This window comes from Neofelis nebulosa, chromosome 9 (genome assembly GCF_028018385.1).
Source record: "Neofelis nebulosa isolate mNeoNeb1 chromosome 9, mNeoNeb1.pri, whole genome shotgun sequence".
NCBI lineage: Eukaryota > Metazoa > Chordata > Mammalia > Carnivora > Felidae > Neofelis > Neofelis nebulosa.
In genome coordinates this window covers 114,690,140-114,716,306 of record NC_080790.1, presented here as the reverse complement: position 1 = coordinate 114,716,306, position 26,167 = coordinate 114,690,140, and the positions used below count along the sequence as shown (strand labels likewise).

The 26,167-nt window shown below is 37.7% G+C and overlaps 1 protein-coding gene across 9 annotated transcripts in view; it reads right to left on the bottom strand.

The window, feature by feature from the left end:
* TPX2 (TPX2 microtubule nucleation factor) overlaps positions 1-26,167 on the bottom strand; it is a 58,340-nt gene that overhangs the window by 21,327 nt on the left and 10,846 nt on the right. For 7 of the 9 annotated variants that reach the window (XM_058685205.1, XM_058685211.1, XM_058685207.1 and 4 more), the window contains 8 exons: positions 21,945-22,116; positions 19,964-20,086; positions 14,326-14,452; positions 7,537-7,665; positions 6,547-6,675; positions 4,899-5,020; positions 3,642-3,793; positions 1,029-1,197 (listed from right to left, as the gene is read on the bottom strand). In XM_058685205.1, coding sequence (XP_058541188.1) covers positions 1,029-1,197; positions 3,642-3,793; positions 4,899-5,020; positions 6,547-6,675; positions 7,537-7,665; positions 14,326-14,452; positions 19,964-20,086; positions 21,945-22,050 — 1,057 coding nt within the window. In that variant the 5' untranslated portion in view covers positions 22,051-22,116. Of the gene's footprint in view, positions 1-1,028; positions 1,198-3,641; positions 3,794-4,898; positions 5,021-6,546; positions 6,676-7,536; positions 7,666-14,325; positions 14,453-19,963; positions 20,087-21,944; positions 22,117-23,493; positions 23,568-26,167 lie in introns of those variants that run through there. The other 2 variants (XM_058685208.1, XM_058685206.1) reach the window with 2 other exon arrangements.

Here is a 26,167-nt window from a genome sequence, read left to right as displayed (position 1 = left end):
TCCATGAGGATAAAAAAAAGACATTTCACTATTTTCGTAATCTAAAATCTGACAAATGACCCCTGGAATATAATAACAATATTAATGCTGTATTTAAAGAAGCTTGCCTGGCTGCACTAAACAATGCCAATGCAAGGGCAGAAAACACTGAGACCTTCAAAGGCAAAACAACAAAATCCTGCTTTATCCAGAATGCTAGTCCTACATTCTAGACAACTATTTTACATGACTTCCATTTCTCAAACTTCTCTACTTTCCTTCTTGCAGTAATTATTTTCATAAAGACAAAAGCTAAGAGATTAGAATCCTCTCATGTGTTCATCCCAAACCTACAAACCCTTTGGCATTTGCACCCATTCTTCTCTCTTCTACCCTCCCTTCAAAGAACAAGCACTCCACCTGAGCTAAGTATCCCTCCTCCACCTGCTGGCACAGGGTCAATCACTGGTTATCTCCTTTCTGCCCTGGTTCTTCAACTTTTTTCACTGCCAGGGACTTCTCAGCTTACAGACATGCTCTACCTATCTCCCACATCTCTTCACTCTTGTGTGTCCCTCTACATTCGTTACACTTACCATAATCTATAGTGCTCTGTTTCTCTCACTGAATTAGAAACTTAATGTTGAGCAGCACCAAGTCCATTTTGTTCACTGCTATAACTCCTACACTTCTATACCTGGTTTATAGTGGTGAAATTTGTTGAATGGTTGAACAAAAAGCACACAACCCTGAATGAATGGACTGGTTCCATTTTCTATAGTTAAGTAGCTGCACCACCCTGACAAGTGGCAAAGGTACAATACCTGGCCAATTATTGACCAGGAGGATCAAGGTGGTTGATGTATATAAGTAGACAGATAGCCAGAGCGGGGAGTACAAAGATGCTCAACTGTGCACTTCTTGTCTGCATGTAGGCATATGCCATACTTTAGTTCAAAAGCTAGGATTTCAACTAAAGGCAAATTTATGTAAGCAAATGAAATCCTAGGGGAGGCTCCAACCAGCTATAATGTTGATATGAAACTTACTATCATCCTTCTTGCTCCTCAAGTGATATCTGTTAGGGGTTCGTTTATGAAAGGCTTCAACCTGCTGTGCGAGGGGCACGTACGTAGAAGTTGTTTCATCAAATGTTCTTTTCTTTCCTTGGGACAGGTTGAATGGCTTAATAATGGTGCACCCCTTAGTCACTCGAGCCTGTAAAGAAAGTTGGTCCTCAAATGAAGTGTTTTGGAAGAGCTCAGATCTACCATAAGCCGCATATTCAACACAGAGGATCAAAAGAAAAAAGGACTGTGGTAAAGTCAAGATTATTATGGGGCACCTGGGTGGCTCAGTCGGTTAAGCGTCTGACTTCAGCTCAGGTCGTGATCTCTCAGTTCATGAGTTCAATCCCCGCATCGGGCTCTGTGCTGACAGCTCAGAGCCTGAAGCCTGCTTTGGATTCTGTGTCTCCCTCTCTCTGCTCCGCCCCTGCTCATGCTCTCTCGCTCTCTCTCTCAGAAATAAAGAAATGTTAAAAAAAATGTTTTTTTTTTAAATAAAAAGTCAAGATTATTATTCCTAAATTTGTCAGTCCTTGAGCAAAGGTTAAAACTAGTCTGTTCCCACCTTTTAAAAAAGGGAGAAGGGGCGCCTGGGTGGCACAGTCGGTTAAGCGTCCGACTTCGGCCGGGTCACGATCTCGTGGTCCGTGAGTTCGAGCCCCGCGTCGGGCTCTGGGCTGATGGCTCAGAGCCTGGAGCCTGTTTCCGATTCTGTGTCTCCCTCTCTCTCTGTCCCTCCCCCGTTCATGCTCTGTCTCTCTCTGTCCCAAAAATAAATAAACGTTGAAAAAAAAAAATAAATTAAAAAAAAAAAATAAAAAAGGGAGAAAGGGGCTGGGGGGGCGCCTGGGGAGCTTAGCTGGTTAAGTGTCCAACTCTTGATTTCAGCTCAGGTCATATCTCACAGTTTGTGGGTTTGAGCCATGTGGCTCAAAGCCACGTTCATGGGTTCTGCGCTGACAGCATGAGCCTGCTTAGGATTCTCTGTCTCCCTCTCTTTCTTCCCCTCTCCTGCTTAAGCACCTGTGCATGCTCACTCTCTTCTCTCAAAAATAAACATTAAAAAGAAGGGAGAAAGGATCTAGGGCTTAACAAATTATCTGTTCTGTAATAGTTAATAAGGTGATTTTTTTTCTCCAAGCATGTCAGTGTTTTGAAGCCAGCAAGAACAAGTTTTCTGAAAATTAGAAGGGAAAAAAAGCTGCAAAGGTATTCCCCTCACCCTTAATCCCATTAAGAAAAAATTGATTTGGGTTCTGGGTCTGGATCAGGTCAGGCAACTGCGTGAATCAGAATCTCTGCAGACATCCTCCCCAAAACTGAGTGATGAAGGAGTCTAGTCCTTGGATGATTAACTTTCATAACATTAGTCTCTGATTAGAAACAAAACTCTTTAAGGACCTACATCTCAAAGGAAGAAGCACAACACCAGGGTTTAAGACTGCAAAGGACTGACTTCAACAAGTAATGATGCTTACTGCAAATGCAAGAAGAAATTCTTAGTATTAGAATTTTTAGGGATGCCTGGGTGGCGCAGTCAGTTAAGTGTCCATCTCTTGATCTTGGCTTAGGTCATGATCTCTCGGTTCATGAGTTCAAGCCCCGCATCCCCACATCAGTTCCTGTACTGATGGTGCAGAGCCTGCTTGGGATTCTGTCTCTCCTTCTCTTTGCCTCTCCCCTGCTTGTGTGCCCTCTCTCTCTCTCAAATAAATAAAACTTACAAAAAATATTTTTTAGAATTTTTAAGTAGGATTCTTATCATTCTGTTAGATTTAAATGGTCTGCCCCAACCCCATTTCTTCCATAAGCCCTGTCATATATTGCACAAAACTTTGTAAACACAAGATTTTTTCAAGAATTTTGTAAGAGCACAAGCTGTAGCAAGCTGGCACCTACAATTTGCCACACAGAATTCTAAGTGCTTTATGTACATTCTTTTTCTATTTTTTTTTATGTTTATTTTTGAGAGAGGCACAGAGTATGAGCAGGGGAGGGGCAGAGAGAGGGAGACACAGAATTTGAAACAGGCTACAGCTCTGAGCTGTCAGCACAGAGCCTGACGCAGTCTCAAACTCACAAACTGTGAGATCATGACCTGAGCTGAAGTCAGATGCTTAACCACCCATGCACTCCGCTTTCTTTCTTTCTTTTTTTTGTTAAGTTTATTTAACTATTTTGAGAGACAGAGAGAGAAAGTGCATGTGTGCACAAGTGGGGAAGGGGCAGAGAGAGAGAGAGGGAGAAAGAGTATCTCAAGCAGGTTCCGCACTGTCAGGCAGAGCTTGGTGAGGGGTTCAATCTCACAAATGTGAGATCATGACCTGTTCCAAGATCAAGAGTCAGATGCTTAAATGACTGAGTTACCAGGAGCTCCATATGTACATCCTTAAATCAGTTTTCACAGCAACTTAAGATGCTTCCCAGAGAGGCCGCATGACTCCTCCAAGATCACATAGCTAATGGGGCAAAGTGAGGGTTTAGAGCTACCTTAACTCAAAAACACGCTTCTCTCAATTATAGTGACCACAAGTACTGCACCCGAAATCCTCCCTGAATTAGTAACAAGAATATCCATTTAGCCCATCAACTTACAGGAGACGGAGGATGCTTTCGCAGTTCAGATGTAAAATTCACTTCCTTATATTCCTCCTGGTTCTTAGGATGTTGTTTGATTCGCTCGTCTGTGCGGAAGTGAAAGTCAACTGATTTGGTTACCTGGCTCACTGATTTCTTCACAGGTTGCCCTGAGTCAGAAGCAGAGTAAAACACACAGGTAACACTAAGAATAGAGAATATCAGTAAATCCCCTTTATCCAGTCCTTTTGATATTTCTATCATCATGGATCTTAATATTGTTCACTCTCTACACATAGCCCCAAATTTGAATCAGTGCTCAAGGACACTACTTACTATATGTACCTTATTCATTGAGCACTACTGGTGTGAGGACCTCTGGTCAGAGGCAAACTGCAAAGAGGTAGAACAGGGGAGAAGAATCCCATCTCCTAGGTGTAGTTATAGCTCTGGACACACAGTAACTGGAATACTTTTGACAAGAAAGGCTATGAATTGTCTTAAAAAGCACACTTAACATGTCTATGAAGGAAATCCTATAAACTCCAGGGGTGCTTTTTCAACTCAGTATTCAGGGCTTTATAGCTTTGACTCCACCAATAATAACTTTATGTATGCCAGAGCAAAGCAGAACTCTGACCCTTTCGCTCCCTCAGTCCTACTTGTCCTCTGTAGCTACAAGTGGATTCGCTCAGCTGTCTTTTCCTCTGTCTAAAATTAAAATGGGAAAACAACAATAAAAAACTGGCATGCCCAATGGCTTTATCTTCTGTCTCAATCGTAATTCCTTCTTTTTCTAATACAAAGAAAAAGAATTAGAAAGGAAAAGGAGAGAGGAATCAGTTATCCTTGAAGAAATGAGGGAAATTTTCATGGAAAAGGGCCTCAAAAGATGGGTGTGAGTTCTACAGTTAGAGACAGAGAGCAACAGTGCGCTCTAAAAAAGGTCTGGTGTATATATATAATACCCCCCCCCATTTTTTTTTTAAGTAACCTCTATGCCCAATATGGGGGCTTGAACTCACGATCCTGAGACCAAGAGTCACATGCTCTGTCAACTGAGCCAGCCAGGCGCCCTAGTCTGGTGTATATAAAACGTTCTAGGAAATAATCATTGGGATCTAAAGAATATCCATGTCCAGCTTTCTAACAAACATACCTTTTTCTACTGGCTACTAACCAATAAAGACTTTTATCCTTTAGAGACTTCAAAAACCCTACCAAGATTATGGGAAGGACCCCTCATAAATCAGAATCAACCAGAGCCAAGCTGACCTATTCCTGCAAGAGCAAGTTTCTTGAATTCTTCATTCTTTTTCCGCATCTCCATCACCTCCTGTTGCATTTTCATTCTCTTCTCCAACTCTTGCTCCTCAGTACTTTTTAGAATCTTTTGCCTAAAGGGAAAATCAGTAAAGGAGGTAAGAGAGGAGAGAAGAAAGAGGCTCCTGATTCAAAACAGTCTAAAGGTATTACAGACAAGATTTTTAACCTGTGATAAAATAATCATCAAAGCCAAAAAGGATTATCTGATAAATCGATACTGACTTAATTATGTAACAGTATGAAAAAAAACCAAAAAAAACCCCACAAAAAACCAAGATGCACAAGTTATAACGATATTGAAAATTTTTCAAAAAGAAAGCTAAAATTGACTATAGAAGATACTACAAAAGACATAAATTTGACTATACAATGATCAGCTTTTAGGCCACAAGAAAAAGTAGGATTAAAATACCAGTAGAATGGGGAAAATATTTGCAAGAAATATGACAAAAGACTAACATATGTAAAATATACTCTGTGATGGAGAAGAGAGACTTAGGAGTGAAACCAGCTAGAGTCCAAATCCCAACCATGTCATATCATTTTCTACCTATGTGCTCTTGAGAAAAATATTTAATCCCTCTGAGACTCAGTTTTCTCCACTGTAAAATGAGGAATATATTCATCCCCACAGAATATTTGGTGACTATTAAATCGGGTGTTTCCCAAGTACCTGACACATAGCAAAAGTTCAATTTAGAGTAATCATTCTTAACAATGAGACTATCGCTAATACCACATACAGATAAACAGAAAAGGAAATAGACAATCCACCCAAGAGGAAATATGGAAAAGATGTTCACAATAACAGTAATATAATCCTATCAGCAATCAAATAAAAATTAAAATAAGTTGATGCCATCAACATTTTATCAAGTAAATTTAAACAATTTTAAATGCAAAAAACAAATTCAATGTGGACAGGGTACACGGAAATAAAAATATTCATTCAAAGCTGATGGTATTGTAAATTCATACATTTATTTCAGAAATAAAATTGGCAATATCAACAGCCATAAAACTAGGCTCGATCAAGGAATTTCTCTTTCCTCAGCCTGAAGAAACTACTCAAAAAAAAGTCCCTACCAATAAAGATGTTCGCTGATTATTTCTAATAGTGAAAAATTGGTAACTACATTTTCAACAGGAAATGGTAAATATAATTTGGTAGAGTATTTGCTATTGAAAAAGGATAAATGGGAAGATTTTATAGTATAGTATAGAAAAAGAAAAAAGAAATAGTCTTGTGGCAAGCAAGGAAAACAAATCCCAAAGGTTACTTATACACAGATTGTAAAAATACATTTTTTACTTGCGTAAAGACCTGAAGGGAGCTTGGTAAAATAGAAACTGTTCAATTCAGGTAGTAAGGACCTTTTTACTAACTTTTTCCTTTTATATTCCTTTTAATTTGCTTTAATAGTATATTTTCCTCAATGTTTAAGACTTGAGCATCCCCCAAGACATGAAACAATTCACCTCACCATAGTTACAGCTTTATTAGTTTCCCAAGCTCCATGTGCTCCACACTACAGATGTACCTGCTTATAATTTTACTCTATTGACTCTAAAGTTTAAATTCAGGAAAGAAACATACCTCACAGGTGGTATACAAGACACAGTATGTCGGCCCTTGGCTTTCTCTGGGGAAGACTCATGTTTCTCAGAGGTATCTTGATGGGCACTGCTTTCTTCCTCTTCCTCTGGCTTCTTTTTTTTGTTAGAACTTGAGTTCAAAAGAACAAACAATAAATATTCTCAATTCCCTAAAGCATACACTGCTGTACTCTCCTCCCCAAATCTATCACATAAGGCTTAAATTTTCTCTTTCATTCGGACAAGCACGTCTTAATTGCAAGATTCTTTCAATAGTATGTACCAATGGATAAAATGGGTAAACTCTGAGAACACCAACAGAAGTCAAGGTAAGAGTTGTCTGATGATGGTTCAGGAGGGTGGGGAGAGATTCCAACTGCTTATCATAAAATGCACAAACGGCAGATAGCTAGCTGCCTTCCCAATATCTATTCTACTTTCTTTCTTATCAATAGAATTCTAATTTTGTTTGGGGTGGCAATGTACAAAGGCTGTACTTGTTTTGAGAGCTTCTCTTGCACTAGGGAGAATTCAAGCGACACAGTAGGGCAACTGAGGTATAACCAAGGTTTCTGAAAAATTTTCACTTTTGTGATATGGGTGCTGCCCCTCTTCATCATACTCTCCTTCTTCTCTTAAACATGGATGTGATACCTAGATATATAGCAGCTATCTTGTGACAATGAGGCAACAAGCACAAGGAAGAAGCTAAGAAACACAGAGCTGCCACCTTGAGTAACAAGTATGAAAAAAAAGCTAACAATGCCCTGGCACTGTTCAGTCACTGAACCAAAGCCAACAGCAAACTTCTGTGAAGCAAATAAATCACTATTCTTTAAACCACTCGAGGTGAATAGGCTATTTCTTATAGCAAAATACATTCCTAACTGATAAAAAATAAGAACAAGCACCATATATTCTGTTTGCTGTTAACCACAGGAGCAAACAGGAGTAAAACCTATGCCAACCGACAGAAGCTGTGGCTACTTACACTTTCATTTTTTTGGAGGGTGGAATTTCATTGATGATTAGAGGAGTAGCACATCTCTTAGCTTTCATTTTTACATGATGTTTTTCTTTCTGTTCCAAATCCTTCTGAGCAGAGAGTCTAGTAGATCGCCTATGGTACAGGAATTGACAAAATTTATCCAAAATGAGTGTATCTACTACAGATATGCAATTGTGCCCCAGAAATGTGAAAGTATGTCAAACTGCCAATGGCTACAAAGAGTTTTGTGGTATTATTTCCACTCTAAAAACTTTTTACCTTACTGATAGCTTTTGAATGTCATCATAAAATGTTGGTACTTAAATGGAACGGATTTTTTTTCTTTAAAGACACAGGCAATCACCTAATACAACTCCCTCCTTTTAAATGTAAAAGTCAATAAAGATAAGGTGACTTGACCCTGTTACATAGCAAATTGCTATCAGACTTGAAATTTGAGATCAGATCTCCTGGTAACTAAGGTGTTTATTTTCTCCTTTTAGTCACACCCCCGTTTTTGGTAAAATATTTAACACATACCAAAATGTGCACAAAACAAAAATTAAGTTAAATGATTACAAAGTAAAGACTCATGAAATCACCACCCAGGCTAAAAAGTAGAACACTGGCAGGGGTGCCTGGGTGGCTCAGTTGGTCAAGCGTCCAGCTTTGGGTCAGGTCATGATCTCATAGTTCGTGATTTTGAGCCCCATGTCGGGCTCTGTGCTGACAGCTCAGAGCCTGGAGTCCGCTTCAGATTCTGTGTGTGTGTCTCTCTCTACCCCTCCCCGACTTGTGCTGTCTCTCAAAAGCAATAAACATTAAAAAAAAAAAATTAAAAAAAAAAACCTTCAGGTAATATAATCAGACTACTGCAAGTATTGTTTTTCTGTCTTGTTTATTTCACTCAACATTGCATTTGTGAGATTCAGCCACATTGAGTCATGTAGCTTTAATTCACTGATTTTTAATGCTGTATAACAGTCACTGTAGGAATGTACCACTATTTATCCAGTCCACTGCACAGGTGCACATGTTGCTGGCGGGTGTAGGCTTTAAGACCGTTTGTTAGGTCATAGGACTCTGGTTTTATCAATTAAAAGTTGTTTCCAAAGTGCTTGTACCAATCTATGCTTACTTAAACACTGGCGAGTTGATATTATAGTCTGCATTGCTCTACACCCTCCTGAACACTTGGTACTGTCAGATGTTTTAATTTAGCCAGTAGGCAGTAAAACCTTGCTGTGGTTTTAATTTGCTTTTCTGATTCCCAGTGAGATAGAGCAACTTTTCACATGTTCACTGGCCATTTGGTTATCCTATTTGATAAAGTACTAGTTCAAGTCTCTTGTTTGTTTTCCATTGGGTTGTCAATCCTTTCCTGAGTGATTAGTAAGAATTCCTTATATACTATGAACATAAGCCCTCTGTAGGTTTTATGTGTCACAAATATCTTTTCCCACTTTGGGGGTTGGCTTTTTACTCTCTTTATGGTACCATTTGACTAGATAAATGTCTCAAATACATCAATACCCCTCCCCATTATGGTCAGTGCTTTTCTGTGTGTATACTATTTAAAAAAAAATCCTTCCCTGTTCCAAGGTCATGAAGATATTCTCCAATATTTCATTATATGAGCTTTAGCATTCACATTTAGATCTACAATTCCACCCAGAATTGACTATTTTAGGGGCCCCTGCTGGTTCAGTCAGAGGAGCACACGACTCTTGATCTTGGGGTTGTGGGTTTGAGCCCCAACACTGGATGTAAAGAAAAAAAGAACTGTTTTATATGCAAAGGGGGACCAAGTTTCATTCTGTTCTATCTGGATATCCACTAGCAAAGCATTGTTTTTTAAAGGGTGGGGTGGGGTGGGGGAGCACTGTTTCCCCACAGGTCTACAGTAACACCATTGTCATATATCATGCCCATAGATGGGTGCATGAATTTCTATTTGATTTCACTGATCTCATTAATCCTTGGATAATACCATAAAGCTTGAATTACTGCAGCTTCATAATAATATGTCTTGCTATCAACTAGCACTTTGAAAGTATCTGGCTATTCTCAGACCTTTGCATTTCTGAATAAATTTTAGCATCAGTTTATCAATGTCCACAGTGAAAACCACTAGGATTTTAATGACTATTACATTGAATCTATAGACCAGTTAGGGAGAACTAATATCTTTTTAATACTGATCCCCCAATCCATAAATATGGTATGTCCTACAATTTATTTAGATCTTGTTTAATTTCTCTCAACACTTTTTTTTTTATAAAAGTCCTAAACACTGTAAAGACTTATTACATTTTCAGGCTTTCATGCTACTGCACAGAGTACCAATTTTTAAGTCTTTATTACAGAGAATTGCAAGCATATTTTTAAAATAAGGAGAGGGGTGCCTGGGTGGCTTAGTTGGTTAAATGGCCAACTCCTGATTTCAAGCTCAGGTCATGATCTCACAGTTTGTGGGATTGAGCCCCATGTCGGGATGTGCACTGAAAGTGCGGAGCCTGCTTGGGATCCTCTCTCTCCCTCTTTCTCTGCCTCTCTCCCATGCACATGTGCTTTCTTTCTCTCTCTCTCTCTAAATACTAAAAAACTAAAAGTGAGAATAAAATGGACTAGTGAGTACTCATCATTCAGTTTCAGAAATTATCAACTCACAGCCAATCCCAATCATGTATCAATTTTCATTCTATTGGATTTCGAAACGAATCCTAACTAAATGTCTACCTTTCATCTACAAATATTGCATACTAATCTCTAAAAGAAAGTACTCATAAAAAAATTACATGGAGTAATGAAGAGCAAGTTTACTGAATTAAGGAATGAAGAAATGAATGTATTAAATGAGTAATGAAGAGTGCATATTACAAAATGTAGACAAGATACAATAATACAACCATGAAGGCACTGGAAAGTGACCAAAAGCAGGCAGAAAACAGAGGCACATTTATCCATGAAAAACAACTGCAAAGGGTAAAAATTATGAGTTGGTAGCTTTTTTGCCCGAGGTACTCCCCAAATGTAGCAGCTCTAACAGCAGAAACTTCTAGTCTCACTGGCTAGAGATAACAGAAGATAAAAATTCAAGGCCAGGATAACACCTAGAAATTTAGAAGAAAATCCTGAAAGTGAAAGAGCCACAGAAAAAATGTCACTCAAAATCTGAGCAAAACCTCTGCACAAATTCCTGCCTGACTGCTAAACCATGTATGTTTAGAGGACACCCATGGAGTCCAGCAAAAAGGCAAACAGAAACTGGTGGGGTGTCCATCCTTAAAAAATAAAACCACATCACGTAAGACTGGTGAGTTTGCTGCTTTTTTTTTTATAAATGTAACCCCCACTGTGCATATAGTAAGATGGCACAAAACTAACATCTTACTTGCTTGAGGTGTCAATAGACAAACATTGGAGCTGGCAGGAATTTAGAGACAAAACCTCAGAAACAAGAGAACCACAGAGAGGATGAACACTTAAACTCTACTCAAAGTCTTGGCTGACTTCTAACTTTCACAGGTCTGGGGGAGACCGCAGGGAACCAGACTAAAAAAGCAGCCAGCTATGTATGCAAATATATGAATGGCCAATAATCACATGAAAATATGGATCAACGTTATTAGTCATCAGAAAAATGCAAATTAAAACCAATGAAATATCATTAAAAAGACGGACAATACCAAATGTTGGCTAGGATACGGAGCAACTGAAACTCTCATGTACTGCCAGTGGGAATGTAAATGGTACAGTCACTTTGGAAAACTTTCTGGCGTTTCTTATAAACATACATTTAACACTATGACCCAGCTATTGCAGTCCTAAGTATTTACTCAGGAGAAACATACGTCCTCAAAACTACTCAGAGCAGCTCTATATAGCCCCCAAATGGAAACAACCCAAATGCCCATCATCTGGTGGATGGATAAATAAATTGTGGCATATCTATTCAACAGAACTTACTATCAGCAATAAGAAGGAACATATTACTGGGGTGCCTGGGTGGCTCAGTCAGTTAAGCATCTGACTTCGGCTCAGGTCATGATCTCACGCTTCATGTTTTCGAGCCACACATCAGGCTCTGTGCTAACAGCTCGGAGCCTGGAGCCTGCTTCGGGTTCTGTGTCTCCCTTTCTCTCTGCCCTTCCCCCGCTCACTGTCTGTCTCTCTGTCTCTCTCAAAAGTAAATTTAAAAATTAAAAAAAAAAAAAAAAAAAGGAACAAACTACTAACATGAAAGGACATGGATGAATCTCAAAAGCACACGCTAAGTAAAAAGAAGTCAGATATAAAAGAGTACCATAAATTTCATTTATAAAAACATCTAGAATGGAAAAAATTAATCTACAGTGACAGGAATTAGAACAGTTTTGCCTCTGGGTAGGAGGTGAGAGAGTGAGAAGGTAGAAAAAGCAGTAAGAATTAACTATAAAGGGTTAGGATGAGAGAACTTTTGAGGTGATGAAAACGTACTATATATGTTGATTGTGGTGTTATGGTTGCATGGTGGTATGTATTTATCAAAACTAATCAGATCGTACGCCCAATATCTGTACATTTTACTATATGCAAATTATTACCCAGTAAAGTTAGCTAACTTTTACCTTTTATAAAAAAATTTTTAGGGGCGCCTGGGTGGCTCAGTCGGTTAAGCATCCGACTTCGGCTCAGGTCATGATCTCGCAGTCTGTGAGTTTGAGCCCCGCGTCAGGCTCTGTGCTGACAGCTCAGAGCCTGGAGCCTGCTTCAGATTCTGTGTCTCCCTCTCTCTCTGACCCTCCCCCATTCATGCTGTCTCTCCTTGTCTCAAAAATAAATAAATATTAAAAAAAAAAATTTTTTTTATTGTTTATCTATTTGAGAGAGAGAGAGAGAGAGAGAGAGAGAGAGAGAGAGCGCGCACGAGTGGGGGAGGGACAGTGAGAGAGGGAGACACAGAATCCGAAACAGGCTCCAGGCTCTGAGCTGTCAGCACACAGCCTGACACGGGGCTCAAACTCATTAACCGTGAGATCATGACCTGAGCTGAAGTCAGAAGTTCAACAGACTGAGCCACCCAGGCACCCCAAAACTAGTTAATTTTTAAAAACGGGACTGGGAATCATACAAATTAGAAAGGAAGAAGGCAAAACACATGAACACACGACCATTTTGGACATTATTTAAATTCAGCAATGATGTTATGAAGTCAAGAGAAAACTGCTGGGTGTCTTTAGGGAGAAATGACTAAGGGATGAGATGCCAAAAATTAAAACATGTATTTATGGTAAAGCAACACCTCCATGGAAAAATTATTATTATACACTAAGGCCTTACTGACTCTTAACTATTCTGTGTCAAAGAAGTTTTGGACATGTTTTAGCCTATCCATTGAGACCATGTGAAAATAAAATAAAATGGAATTTGTATGACTATCTACACCTTCCTATTCCATCTGCCATTCCTTTCTCGATTAGGTAACTCTGGACTCAGATAAATCTGAGATCTGAGATTAATGGCACTAATGTTTTACTTATTATGCATTTTCATAACGCAATATCATTTACAAAGTACTGTCACATGCCATCTTATTTGGCCCTTTCTTACAAGGAGCCTGGAGGATATGATTATTCTCAGTAAACTGAAGTTTTGAGTGGTAGAAGTTCCTGCCTTAAAAATAAAACAAAAAACCATTCAGGTCTCTAATAGTAGCTGGCTTCCTCTCACACTGTCATTTCCAAAAGGCATTCAGCATTCAATCAGGATGAAAGACAATTTTAGCAATCATATACATATACAGAAGAGAGAAGTGAAGACACTAACAGTTTCCGGGATTCTGAAGCAATCTATAGGAATCTGTAGGCCTCAATTTACAATCTAAACATGGAACAGAAACCATAGAATCAACCAGTAGCAATCTCTTAAGACTCTTGTGATATATGCCTAGCTCATTGAAATTTCATAGAATTCTTTTTATTAAAATGGGCTTCTTTACCAAAAAGTTTAGGATAAGCTTGTATGATACCAATCTCAAAAGGTAATACCTTTATACCAGCATGAGGCTTTGCAAATGGTAGTTTTATCACTTCTGAATATAAAATAATATTATCTGTCATCCCTCTTCCTTGAGGATATTCTAGGTAACATCAAAGTATAAAGCAATAAACGGTCTTACAATTTAAACTTTATGAGTGGATGGTAATTATTAGATGTTGAAAGTTTAAAACAAAAAAAACCTAACCTGAATATTCTTCTGATGAGTGCCATCTGAAGGCAACTAATACTGACAGCTCCCAAACACGGTATTTTTGTTACCAAAAAAAAAGATACTGACGCAAATACAACATTCAAAGACATTAACTGTTTTAAGTTCACCAGTGCCAAGACTGCAGCTTAACCCACCCATCTATTCATTCATCAAGCATTTAAATATTCAGTTTCTGCTCCTGCCAGACACTGTTAGGCACAGTAAGGATACATAATGCTTGCCCTTATGAAGTTTACTTATAATATGTAAATAGGAAAAAAAAAAAATCTGTCATATATCCACACAAATAAAGTGCAATCCATATTGATAGTGCAAATAGCAAGGGTTCTGGAACCAGTAAACTTTAAGCAACTTAGTACCTCTAAGTCCTTATCAATAAGTTAAGCATATTACCTACAATTCATAAATGTTATGAAGATTAAATGAGGTAAAATAAAGAGCCTAATATAGTATGAGACACATAGTAGGTACCCTGACAGTAACTATTCTGTGAACATTATTAACATAAAAACCACTTTGGAGCCCTACAACAGTCTTACCTCTGTGGCTGTGCTGGAGTATTTCTTGAGGTGTTTCCCTTGACTTCCAGGGAAGAAGCAGCGTTTGATGGAATGGACTGTTCCACCAAATTTTCTTTTTCTGCCTCTTTGTAGTAAGTGTTGTCAACTGTGGAAGAGCAAAAACTAGTCAGCACTCAAATTCCAAGGAAGTAAGCTAGATATGAGAGACACATCTATATGTATGTGCATGTGTGTGTGTGTGTGTGTGTGTGTGTGTATGACAACATAGAATTCTAGACTTAAAATTATGTGTGTGTGTGTGTATAAAGCCCCTCTAAGCAGTGGAACCTTTAGTTCCAGTGAAATCTTATACAGAAGATGAATTTATAAAATCTACTTTGCTTGAAGCAGAAACAAAGTATCCAGGGCCTATCTGCCAGCCTAAGTCATCACCTCAGAAAAAAGTATTTCTGCCTTTTAATGCTGATATAATCGTATTATTAGGCATTATGGGTATAACCATTGGTTTTTCTCTCCTCCACAAATTAAAAACAGTTAAGAGTTTAAAAATACAGCATTTGGGAAAAGGGAATCTAAGGGTGGAAAGGGGAAGGAGATATTTTATCATAACGTATTCTGATGTTACCATGGCCATCATGAAACAGAAACAAAAAAGTACTATAAGAATAAGGAGACAAGAATAATAAAAAAAAGTCTTCATGGAAGAAATAGCATTTTCTAGTATAGCTTATGAACTGAGAGCCTTGACAAAAGACAAAAAATTCAACCAGATAACAGGGAAGAAAAGTCAGGCTATGAAAACACATTTCATGCATTATTTATTCCAGAGAACAATCATTTGGCTCATCGCCTAAAGAAATTTTTTCCTAGAGGGGAGAAAAAGAAACAAAAAAATTATAATATATTGTGTCAAGGCTATAACAGAGGCACTTACCCCATTTAAAATCAGAGAGGATTAAATTTTAAAAATTTAATATAAAATATTTAACATAAAAAATTTTATAGGGGTGCCTGGCTGGTTCAGTAGGTACAGCATGTGATTCTTCATCTCAAAGTTGTAGGTTTGAGTCCCATGTTGAGTGTAGACATTACTTAAAAATAAAATCTTAAAATAGAATAAAAAAATTTATATTCTCCCTACAAAAAATGTTCTTAAAATATCAACACACCATGCTAACACTAATCAAAATAAAGCTGGGATGGCTATATTAGTACCAGACAAAGCGTATTTCAGAGCAAAGAATATCAGAGATAAAGACAATCATTTCAAAATGATAAAATGGTCAATTCTTCAAGATGCGGTAACAACCGAAATATTTACGTACCTAATAACAGAGTTTTAAAATACAAAAAGCAGAAAGTACAAGGAAAAATAGGCAAATCCATAAATATAGTCTGAAATTTCAATCTCTCTCTTCTAATTTATGGAACAAGTTGACAGAAAAATCGGTAAGAATATAGTAGTCTTAATATATGAGCAAATGTGCATGGCTGTATTCCAATAAAACTTCATTAACAAAAATATGTTGCAGTCCACTCAGCAAGAAAATGTAACAGTTACAAACATACATACATATGTGGTATGCGTATATATAGATATACACACACACATACATACATGATGACAAAGCCCCAAATACATGAAGGAAAAACTGACAAAATTACAGGGAAAAACAGTTCATCAATAATAGTTGAAGATTTCAATATCCATTTTCAATAATGGATAGTACACTTAGAAGATCAATAGGAAATAGAAGACTGGAGCAACATCAACCAACTTGACCCAATTGACATTTATGTAACTCTCCACCCAATGACAGCAGAATATACATTCTTTTGAAGTGCACACAGAACATTTACCAAGACACATCATATTCTGGGCCATGAAACAAGTCTCAATACAAAAAGATCAAGTCACACAAATATATTCTTTAACCAAATGGAATTAAATCCCTCGAGAAATCAGTAACGGATTTCTGGAACTGCCACCCCCTGCCACATGTATTTGGAAATTAAATACACACTTCTAAATAACACTTAGGTAACTTGGAACTAGTAGATAAATCCTGGAGATTACAGTCAACAATAATAGTCATAGAGATTATAGTCAATACTGTATTATAAACTTCAAAGTTGCTAAGAGACAAGATCCTCATTGTTCTCACAATGAGAGAAAAGAAATAATTATGTGATATGATAGAGGTGTCAGTCACGTTGCAATATATAAACATATCAAATCAACACCTTAAACTTACACAATGTTGTATGTCAATTATATCTCAATTAAAAAAAAAAACACATGGATCAAGAAGATAGCAATAAAGAAATTAAAAGTATTTTGAATGGAATGAAAATGAATACAGAGCACACCAAAATTGTGGGATGCCACTAAAGCAGTACTTAGGGGGAAATTTATAGAAGAAAGATTTCCAATCAATGACTTCAGCTGCCATCTAAGAAACTAAAGAGCATATTGAACTCAAAGTAAGTAGAAGAAGGGAACTAATAGATCAGAATGAAAATCAATGAAATAGAAAAAGCAATAGAAAAACAACAACAACAACAATGAAACCAAAAGTTGGTTCTTTCAGAAAATCAGTAACACTAATAAATCTCTAGCCAGGCTGATTAGGAAAACAGAGACAAATCACCAACATCAGGAATGAAAGAGGTGATACCACACAGAATCTGTAAATATTAAAAGGATAATAAGGGAACATTATGAACATTCAACAACTTAGATGAAATGGACAAATTATTTTAGATACAAACTACCAACACTCACTCAAGATGAGAGTGTTAAAGAATTTGAATTTGTAGTTAAAAACCTTTCTACAGGGGTGCCTGGGTGGCTGAGTCGGTTAAGCGTCCGACTTCAGCTCAGGTCATGATCTTGTGGTCTGTGGGTTCGAGCCCCGCGTCGGGCTCTGTGCTGACAGCTCAGAGCCTGGAGCTTGTTTCATTTAGATTCTGTGTCTCCCTCTTTCTCTGACCCTCCCCTGTTCATGCTCTCTCTCTCTCTCTGTCTCAAAAATAAATAAATGTTGGGGCGCCTGGGTGGCTTGGGGTTAAGCATCCGACTTCGGCTCAGGTCATGATCTCACGGTCCGTGAGTTCGAGCCCTGCGTCGGGCTCTGTGCTGACAGCTCAGAGCCTGGAGCCTGTTTCAGATTCTGTGTCTCCCTCTCTCTCTGCCCCTCCCCTGTTCATGCTCTGTGTCTCGCTGTCTCAAAAATAAATAAACGTTAAAAAATAAATAAAATAAATAAATAAATAAATGTTAAAAAAAAATTAAGGAAAAAAAAAAAAAAAACAAAAACCTTTGTACAAAGAAAAGTCCAGACCCAGATGGCTTTAATGGTGACTTCTACCAAACATTTAAGTAAGACCTAATATTAATTCTACACAAATTCCTCAAAAAAAAAAAAAAAAAAAAAGAAGAGAAGGGAATATTTAGAGTAAGGTATTTATCAAAACAAGCAAAGGTATCACAAAGAAAACTACAGACCAATATACCTCACGAAAAATATATACAGAAATTCTCAACAAAAATGTAGCAAACAACCTAAAAATGCATACAAAGAAAAAATACCATCATGACCAATTGGGGTTCATCCCAGAAATGCAAGGTTGGCTTAACGTTGGAAAATCAGTGTAATTCAACACAGTAACAAACCAAAAAAAGAAAAATGATCATATAATCATCTCAATATAAGCAGAAAAGGCATTTGACAAAATCTCACATCCATTCCAAATAAAAAATTATCAGCAAATAGGAATAGATGGGAATTTCCTCAGCCTGATCAAGGATATTTATGAAAAAACTACAGTTAACATCATATTTAATGGTAAAAGCCTGAACGCACAGGAATAAGACAAGCATGTCTACCTTTTCCACTCCTATCCAACATCCTACTAAAGGTTCTAGCCAGTACAGTATGCAAGAAAAAGAAATAAAAGGCATATCTGCAGATGATATGATCATCTATGTAAAAATCTGATGGAATCTATTTAAAAAAAACTACTAAAACTAGTGAGTTTAGAAGGTCGCAGGATAAAAGATTAATATGTAAAAATCAATTATTTTTTTTGTATTAGCAACACAAAAGAAAATTGAAATTAAAATAGAGGTATCAAAAGTGCTTTGAGAACACAATAAGAGGAATCAGAAAAAAGGGTATTTGAGCTGGACCTTGAATGATGAGTAGGAACTTTTCAATTACGTTAGGAATTGAATGCAGAGGGAACAACACTCATAAGACAGGTGAAAATATGTAATATGAAAGAACACAGACTCTGAGGGGCCTAAGGGGCATGCACGTAAGCAATGTGCATGGTTTTTGCCACATGACAGACCCAACAGAAGTTTCTTGCTTTGGGGCACACTGTTGACAAAACAGTCTTCAACTGAAAGTGGTCCAGACAAATTAGGTAACAGTACATACTCTTTCAATTCAAGAAGAGCACAACGACCACCAAGGCAACAGAAAATCTGCCATGCCTAATGAACTAATGTAATTTACCTGAGGATGCAGCACTGAGGCCACAGGCATTCCAAGCATGGCAAGTGAAACATGACATACAGTTCTAACCCCTTCTGCAATTAAGACGATGGATGCAAAAGTTCAGGGTCCCTGCCCTAATCCCAAATTCAATAGATATCATCTGTACTCATGAGTTAATTATTTGAAAGTCATCCTAGCAGCTTAGACTTTGTAAACTACAAAAGTTTGCTAGAAATACAGCTATTTCCTGGTATGACTCCTCTACTTAACGGTCTAATTGGAGCCAGTTTCAGATTCATCCATTAAGAGTAATTTTCAAATGTTCTAAATTGATTGTGGTACTGGTTGTCCAACTACTCTATGACTGTACTGTGAAAAACACTGATGGAGAGCCTGAGTGGCTCAGTTGGTTAGGTGTCTGACTTTGGCTCAGGTCATGATCTCTTTTTCGTGGGTTTGAGCCCTGCATCAGGCTCTGTGCTCAGAGCCCGGAGCCCGCTTTGGATTCTGTGTCTCCCTCTCTCTCTGCTCCTCCCCTGCTTGCGCTCTGTCTCCCTCTGTCTCTCAAAAAATAAAACATTAAAAAAAAATTTTTTTTTTAAGACTGAAATGTACACTTTGGGTGATTTGTTCATGTGAATCATATCTAAATATGGCTGTTACTTCAAAAAAGTAATTTTTAAGGATTTATGATCTCTTAAAAATGCTTCTTTTGTTCTGATCAAATAGAAAATATTCTGCAGACTTAGTAACCACCAATTTAAATGCCAATTATCTTTTAGAATCAGATACATGACTCAAAGAATTCTTGTGCAATGACAAGCAGTACATTCTTCTCTCCTACTGCTTTGTTTCCCAGCCAGACTCAGGTTATGTTATGTTAAATCTTGTCATAAAAAGAAAAGAGTTTTGTATCTGGCAGTAAAAGTCTATGTTAGCTTAAGTTCCAAGAAATTAAAAAAAAAAAAAAAAAAAAAAAAAAGTGTAGTACATCATTAGTGTCACATTCACCATAAAGTGAAACTGGCCCATTTCACCAATAATAAACCAAAGGATACAACATTTACGTAATTCCCCCAGATCCCTCAGGCCCATAACACACTGTTCCACCATTCTACCAAAGAGCTTTTTCCTAAGATGTTCTTTCTTACCTGGTCTTAAAGGTGTGACAATAGCTTGCTGAGGATTAGGCTTCCTCAGAGGGGTTTTGCCCTGAAAAAGCCCTCCTATGCCATTCTTCCCAGGAAACTTGTTCTCCAAATTGGCTTTCTCTTCTGTGAAAAGAAGAGCATCATTTAAACAATCAGCAAGGAAGCAAAATAAATCAGTCCTATGCACTTGTAAATGGGGCCTAAAGCCCCTACTAGTACGCTTCCAGCACATTTGGCAAGTACAAAGTTCTTGTGATCAAAATGAAATGAGTACACATTATACGTCAGAGATAGAGACTATAAAAACTATCACTGTAACACTGGCAACACTGAACAATGTATTACAGAAAAGGAGAAGTGCAGACTCTGCATTGTGAATAGCTACTTATCTTTGTTTGATACACATTTAGGACCATATAAGCATGAACTGGCCTAATCTACCACCTAAATACATCATGTTCCTCTTAAAGGAAACTGTAGCTATTAAGATCTGCAGGGCTTACAAGAGACATCTTATGGTCTATTTGAGTTGAGGTTCTCTTTCAACTGGTTGGTAAGAAGTGGGTATATGAGGATGGAACAGAGCTAGGCTCTCCCAAGGGATTTTACCTTAGGTTCTCCTGTGCCCAAAAGTGAGGGCAAAGCAGTGAAACATCTGTTCTACCAACTGCCTACCAACAAACAGAAGCTTCAGGAATGTGGTGAGCTCCAGCAATAACACTGTGCATGTACAATCAGAGTGCAACTGTATAAAAAGATATGATTATTTGGAAGAGAATTAGAAAATAATGTATTAGAACTAAGGTGGTTTTGAAAGAATGGTAGGATTAATTTTTTTCTTCGACATTGTATTTACCAGTTTCGCTGTACAAATATTTTCTATCTTGTTTTTAAAGAAACTTAGAAAAAAAGATAGACAACCCAGGGTTGTCTTCCTCAAGGTTTCAGTAATGCAAGGATGTGGGAAGATCCTTACAGGGCAGCTGGTCCTCTTCACCTTTCCTCCACACCACTTCCAACAGACCCCTTCTCCAACGGATACCATTAAAGGCCTTTTGCAAGAGAAGGGCATGTGCCACCACACGTGGACACTGCATTGTAAGTGGTAAGTGCAGCTGTAATGGACTCATTTTTTTTCTCCCATCACATTTTTTTTTTTTTAATACAGAAGATAAGTATACAAGAAAGAATAAAATGAAGAGACCCTAGCAACTACTAGCCTGACATACCACTGGTCTCACCATATTATCCCAAAATACTATAAAAACATAATCACATCCTTATTTATTATTGGCCTGGTGTCAGGGTTTGCATCAAATCATATGACTCAACACCAGGCAATCCCATTTCTGTTTGGGGATTGGGTTCTGAGTAGCATAATCCCTCCAGCTAAAAATGAATCAGTGAGGGGAAGCAATAGGGCAGTAACTGTAGTTATAAAAAAGCAACACAAGAATGCCTGTGATGTTAGAACTGTTCAGTATCTTGACAGTGGGAGTAGATACACAAACCTACACAAGTGATAAAATTGCATAGAACTTACTACAGAAATGAGTATGAGTACAAGTGAAACTGGGGAAATCTGAGTAAGATGGGTAGACTGTATCAATGTCAGTATCCTAACTGTAATACTAGATTCTATGCCCAATGACAGTAGAGCAAGTTTTTATGTGGCTGCTATCACTACAGACATGTTTTGAATCTTAGAGTTTCACTCAACTTTGTTTCATCTGGATTTTTCCATATATCCCTAATGCTTAAATATTTACTATTCCTAACTGCAAAATAACACTGATAGCCCACTCCTAAGACACTAGGCATTTCAAGTATTTCTATCATATCATAAATGATAAAATATCTTGGTGTAGAAAATAATTTATATTTTAGTTATTTTCTTGAAATTCCTACTATTTTTTTGAAAGGTACTCAGAACAAAGCGAGCTACTAACCCTTAAAATGGCCTGAAAAAGCAGACACTTACCAAACCAAGAATCTATGTTTTGGGTATCTTCCTCATCATCCAAAGAGGTAAAATTGATGAAGTCCGTGGGAGCATCATAGGAATAAGAAGTTTTAACTTGTGACATTGTCCCCTGCCTTGGCACAGAAGAGCAGATTTTTCCCAGTACTCACTCTTCTCAACAGATCACCTTCTAAGGAAAAGAAATGGTTCAGAAACTTGGTTGTGCATTAATCTAAGGTACTGATTCCCCAGCAATTACTTTGATTTTACTACCACATTTGCAATTCTGAAAATAACCTGGACAAGACACCTTATTTTTCAAACCAAACTAAAAGTTAACTTTTCTTTTTCAAAGATTTTTTTTTTTTTTTTAAGCAATCTCTACACCCAACATGAGGCTCAAACTCACAACCCCAAGATCAAGAGTTTCATGCTCTACTGGCTAAGCCAGCCAGGTGCCCCAAAGTTAACTTTTCTTTTTTGGTAACTTGAAAATATTCCTGAAGATAAATGTGTTGGAATTAGGAGGAGGCAAAGTTTGATGAGTGCCTACAACACGCCAGGCAAAGTACCATACTAGGTGTTTGACATTCATTATTTTATTTTCCCTCAACCTACCATTTTTTCATTTCTAGCCTCTCCCACATCCCACTACTCTTTCTCTGCCCTGAATAACCCAATTTCTGAAACACACCATTAAATTTTACACCTACTAACTAAAATCTTACTCATTATTCAAAGTCCAATTCAATTCTCTACAAACTTTCCCAATTTCTACCTATCATACTAATTGCTACCTCTCCAAGGCCATAATGCTTTGTTTACCATTCAATTTTATATTAGTTAACTATGCAAATGCCTCTCCTAGTAGACCATAAATTCCTGAAGGACGGATTTTATTCACTTGTGTATACCTCATCCATCAAGGTTCTCAGAACGGTATCTTATACCTAGTAAAAACTTAGTACGTTTTGCCAACTACAGGTTTTCTTTCCTTGGAAATATTTTCATAGGCACCTGGGTGGCTCAGTCAGTTAAGTGTCTGACTTCAGCTCAGGTCACGGTCCCTCGGTTTGTGAGTTCAAGCCCCACGTCGGGCTCTGTGCTGAGAGCTCAGAGCCTGGAGCCCACTTCAGATTGTGTCTCCCTCTCTCTCTGCCCCTCCCCTGCTCACACTCTGTCTCTGTCTCAAAAATAAACAAACATTAAAAAAATTGAAAAAAAAAAAAGAAATACATAAAAGGAGGCACCTAGCTGGCTCAGTCAGTAGAGCATGCCACTCTTGACCTCGGGATTGTAGGTTTGAGCCCTACGCTGGGTAGAGAGATTGCTAAAAATAAAATCTTAAAAAAAAAAAAAAAAACACACACACACATAAAAGGCACGACATGTAAATTAGGTCAAAGTAACAAGTCAAAGGTATGGGCCCATCCCTGCTCCGGTGTACAAAGTTTTACACTCTCCCGTAGAAACCTGTGTAGGTTTAAAGTCAGCCCCCACTCTAGCCATTTACGGTTAAGCAAATATCTGGAAGTAGTTTCAAAAACAGTCTGAAGGACACACTCACTGGCAAATAATTTCCCTATGAAATCCAATGAGCCATTTGTCTTCATCCAGGGAACAACATGTACTTTAAAGTATTCTGTATCTTGGAAGAGAAGTAGATACCACTAATTACTTGCATACACATTTATTAAATTAAGTACCTTTAAGCCTTTATTTTATTATAAAAATTCATGCTCGTTAAAGAAATCATAAAAAAAAGCTTCTATAAAAAATAATAATCTATAATACCACACTATTCCAGTCTGTCTCCCTCTCTCTCTCTCTCATTTTTTCTCTATATACACACATATATTTGAAATCTGCTTCACATACTGTGAGCATTTTCCATGTCAATATATATATAGATATTTCATCAACTGACAGCTATACTATAATTTACGTATCCCCTATTTTTAGGCATTTTCCAATATTTTCACTTTAAAGATACTACTAGAAGAATATCCTTGTAGTTCAATTTCTGTACACATCCTTAAGTATGCCCTTAAGATAAATTCCTTTTTTTTTTAATGTTTATTCATTTTTGAGAGAGACAGAACATGACTGGGGGAGGGGCAGAGAGAGAGGGAGACACAGAATCCCAAGCAGGCTCCAGGCTTCAAGCTGTCAGCACAGAGCCCAATGTGGAGCTCGAGCCCATGAACCACGAGATCATGACCTGAGCTGAAGTCGGACGTTCAACCAACTGAGCCACCCAGGCGCCCCTACCCTTAAGAGAAATTCTTAAAAATGGAATTGCTGACTCTTGATACAAACTGTAAAACCGTTCCTAAAAAGGAACTTATATCACCAGAGGTATGCCAGTTCCCCACAATGTCACCAATTCTGGGCACTAATAACCCTCAGCACTCATTGTCTTTATAGTATACAACTATACCTATGCTCTGAGATAAATCATAAGAGTAGTTACACCCAACTTCATTGCTCAGTGGTTTGGCCAGTATTTCGTTAGCTTCTCTCAGTGGATTGGGGTAATTCAGAAGGTACTTGAGTGCCTGAGAAACATTTATTCTAATAATTATTTGGTTTACATAGTGACATCAATCCGTACACCAGAGAACTTCATCTTTCCATGGTCTCTCCTATGAACTCAATGCAGCCAGAACTCCACAGATACCTTTATAACAATGCCCCAGTTGAGGTACTTAGTGTAGAAACATGATTATTTTGGAATCAGAAGGAATCTTAATAACTAACTTTTGCAGTTTATAGATAAGGATTAATTACAGCAAAAAAGGCTCTTCCAAGATTAACACAACAATAATACTAATGATCATGGTAAAAACAGTTACCAAAAGTACTTATACATGCCAGGTGCCATGAAGTAGTAAATACATAGTATTTCAAATACTCTCCAACAATCCCGTAAAGCAGCAATTATTATTCCCATTCTAGAAGAGGAAGCTGAAGAGAGAATGATGTGCCTAGTATCATACAATTATGTAAAGGCAGAACTAGATCCAAAACTGAGGCTCCTAACATCAACACAATGTTCTTTCCACATTGTTCTGCCCTCTCACCCTATGAATTAAAGAGGCATATTAACATAGTTATGGCCTCTATTTGCATAGAAAAGAGTACTGCATATCCAAGTAAATCCATTCTCCATAGTCTTTTGCCCTGAATAGAGGAGTCTTTATTATTCTCATTTTAAAGTTTTCACTCTCTATGTCTACCTTCATTAATCAATTTAACTCACTAAGTTATTTGTTAGCAGTCCACTCTTATACACTCACTAGGGGCCTTAAATATGGGCTTAATGATACCGGAGCTCCTTTCTCATTAATACTCAAGTTGAGACTATGTCTTACACAAAAAGTAGAAGATCTAGTCTCAGACACAAAGGAATTTAAAATCTAGATAGGAGCTAAGGTTCTGGCGCACTCAAAAAATAAGATAGTATACAATATTTAAATTATAAACTCTAAATATAAAGAGAATTAGAAATTGGGACGCCTGGGTGGCTCAGTCGGTTAAACGGCCGGCTTCGGCTCAGGTCATGATCTCGTGGTCCGTGAGTTCAAGCCCCGTGCCGGGCTCTGTGCTGACAGCTCAGAGCCTGGAGCCTGTTTCAGATTCCGTGTCTTCCTCTCTCTGACCCTCCACCATTCATGCTCTGTCTCTCTTTGTCTCAAAAATAAATAAACGTTAAAAAAAAAATTAAAAAAAAAAGAGAATTAGAAATTAATATCACTTAAGTCAAACTGATTAAATATGTTTCATTGAACATCATCAAAATAGTAGGAAGCACACCATAACAAAAGTCACCTTTTAAGCTTAGTGTAGCCAGAACAGTTCTGGCCAATGAGAATGAAGTAGGAATCTGCTGAGGGATTTACAGGAAAACTTACTTTCCTGATATAGCCACAGCCCTTGTTCTTGCCCTTTCCCTTCAACCCTTCTTCTTGCCTTAAAGGCAAATGTAATAGCTAGAGATAGAGCAGCTATCGCGTATACAAGTGGATGGCCAAAAAAGTAACACTGGCCATCCAGTGTTGATATTGCTGAGCTACTGACCATTGATCAAATATCAGCAACCATCTACCTCCAGACAATACTCTTTCTGAATAAGCCATTACAGTCACATTTTCTGTCACTTATAGCCCAAAACAATCCCAACAAAGAAGTCCAGGATTCTAGACCTGTCTCTGGCATTTACTACATGTATAGAACAACAG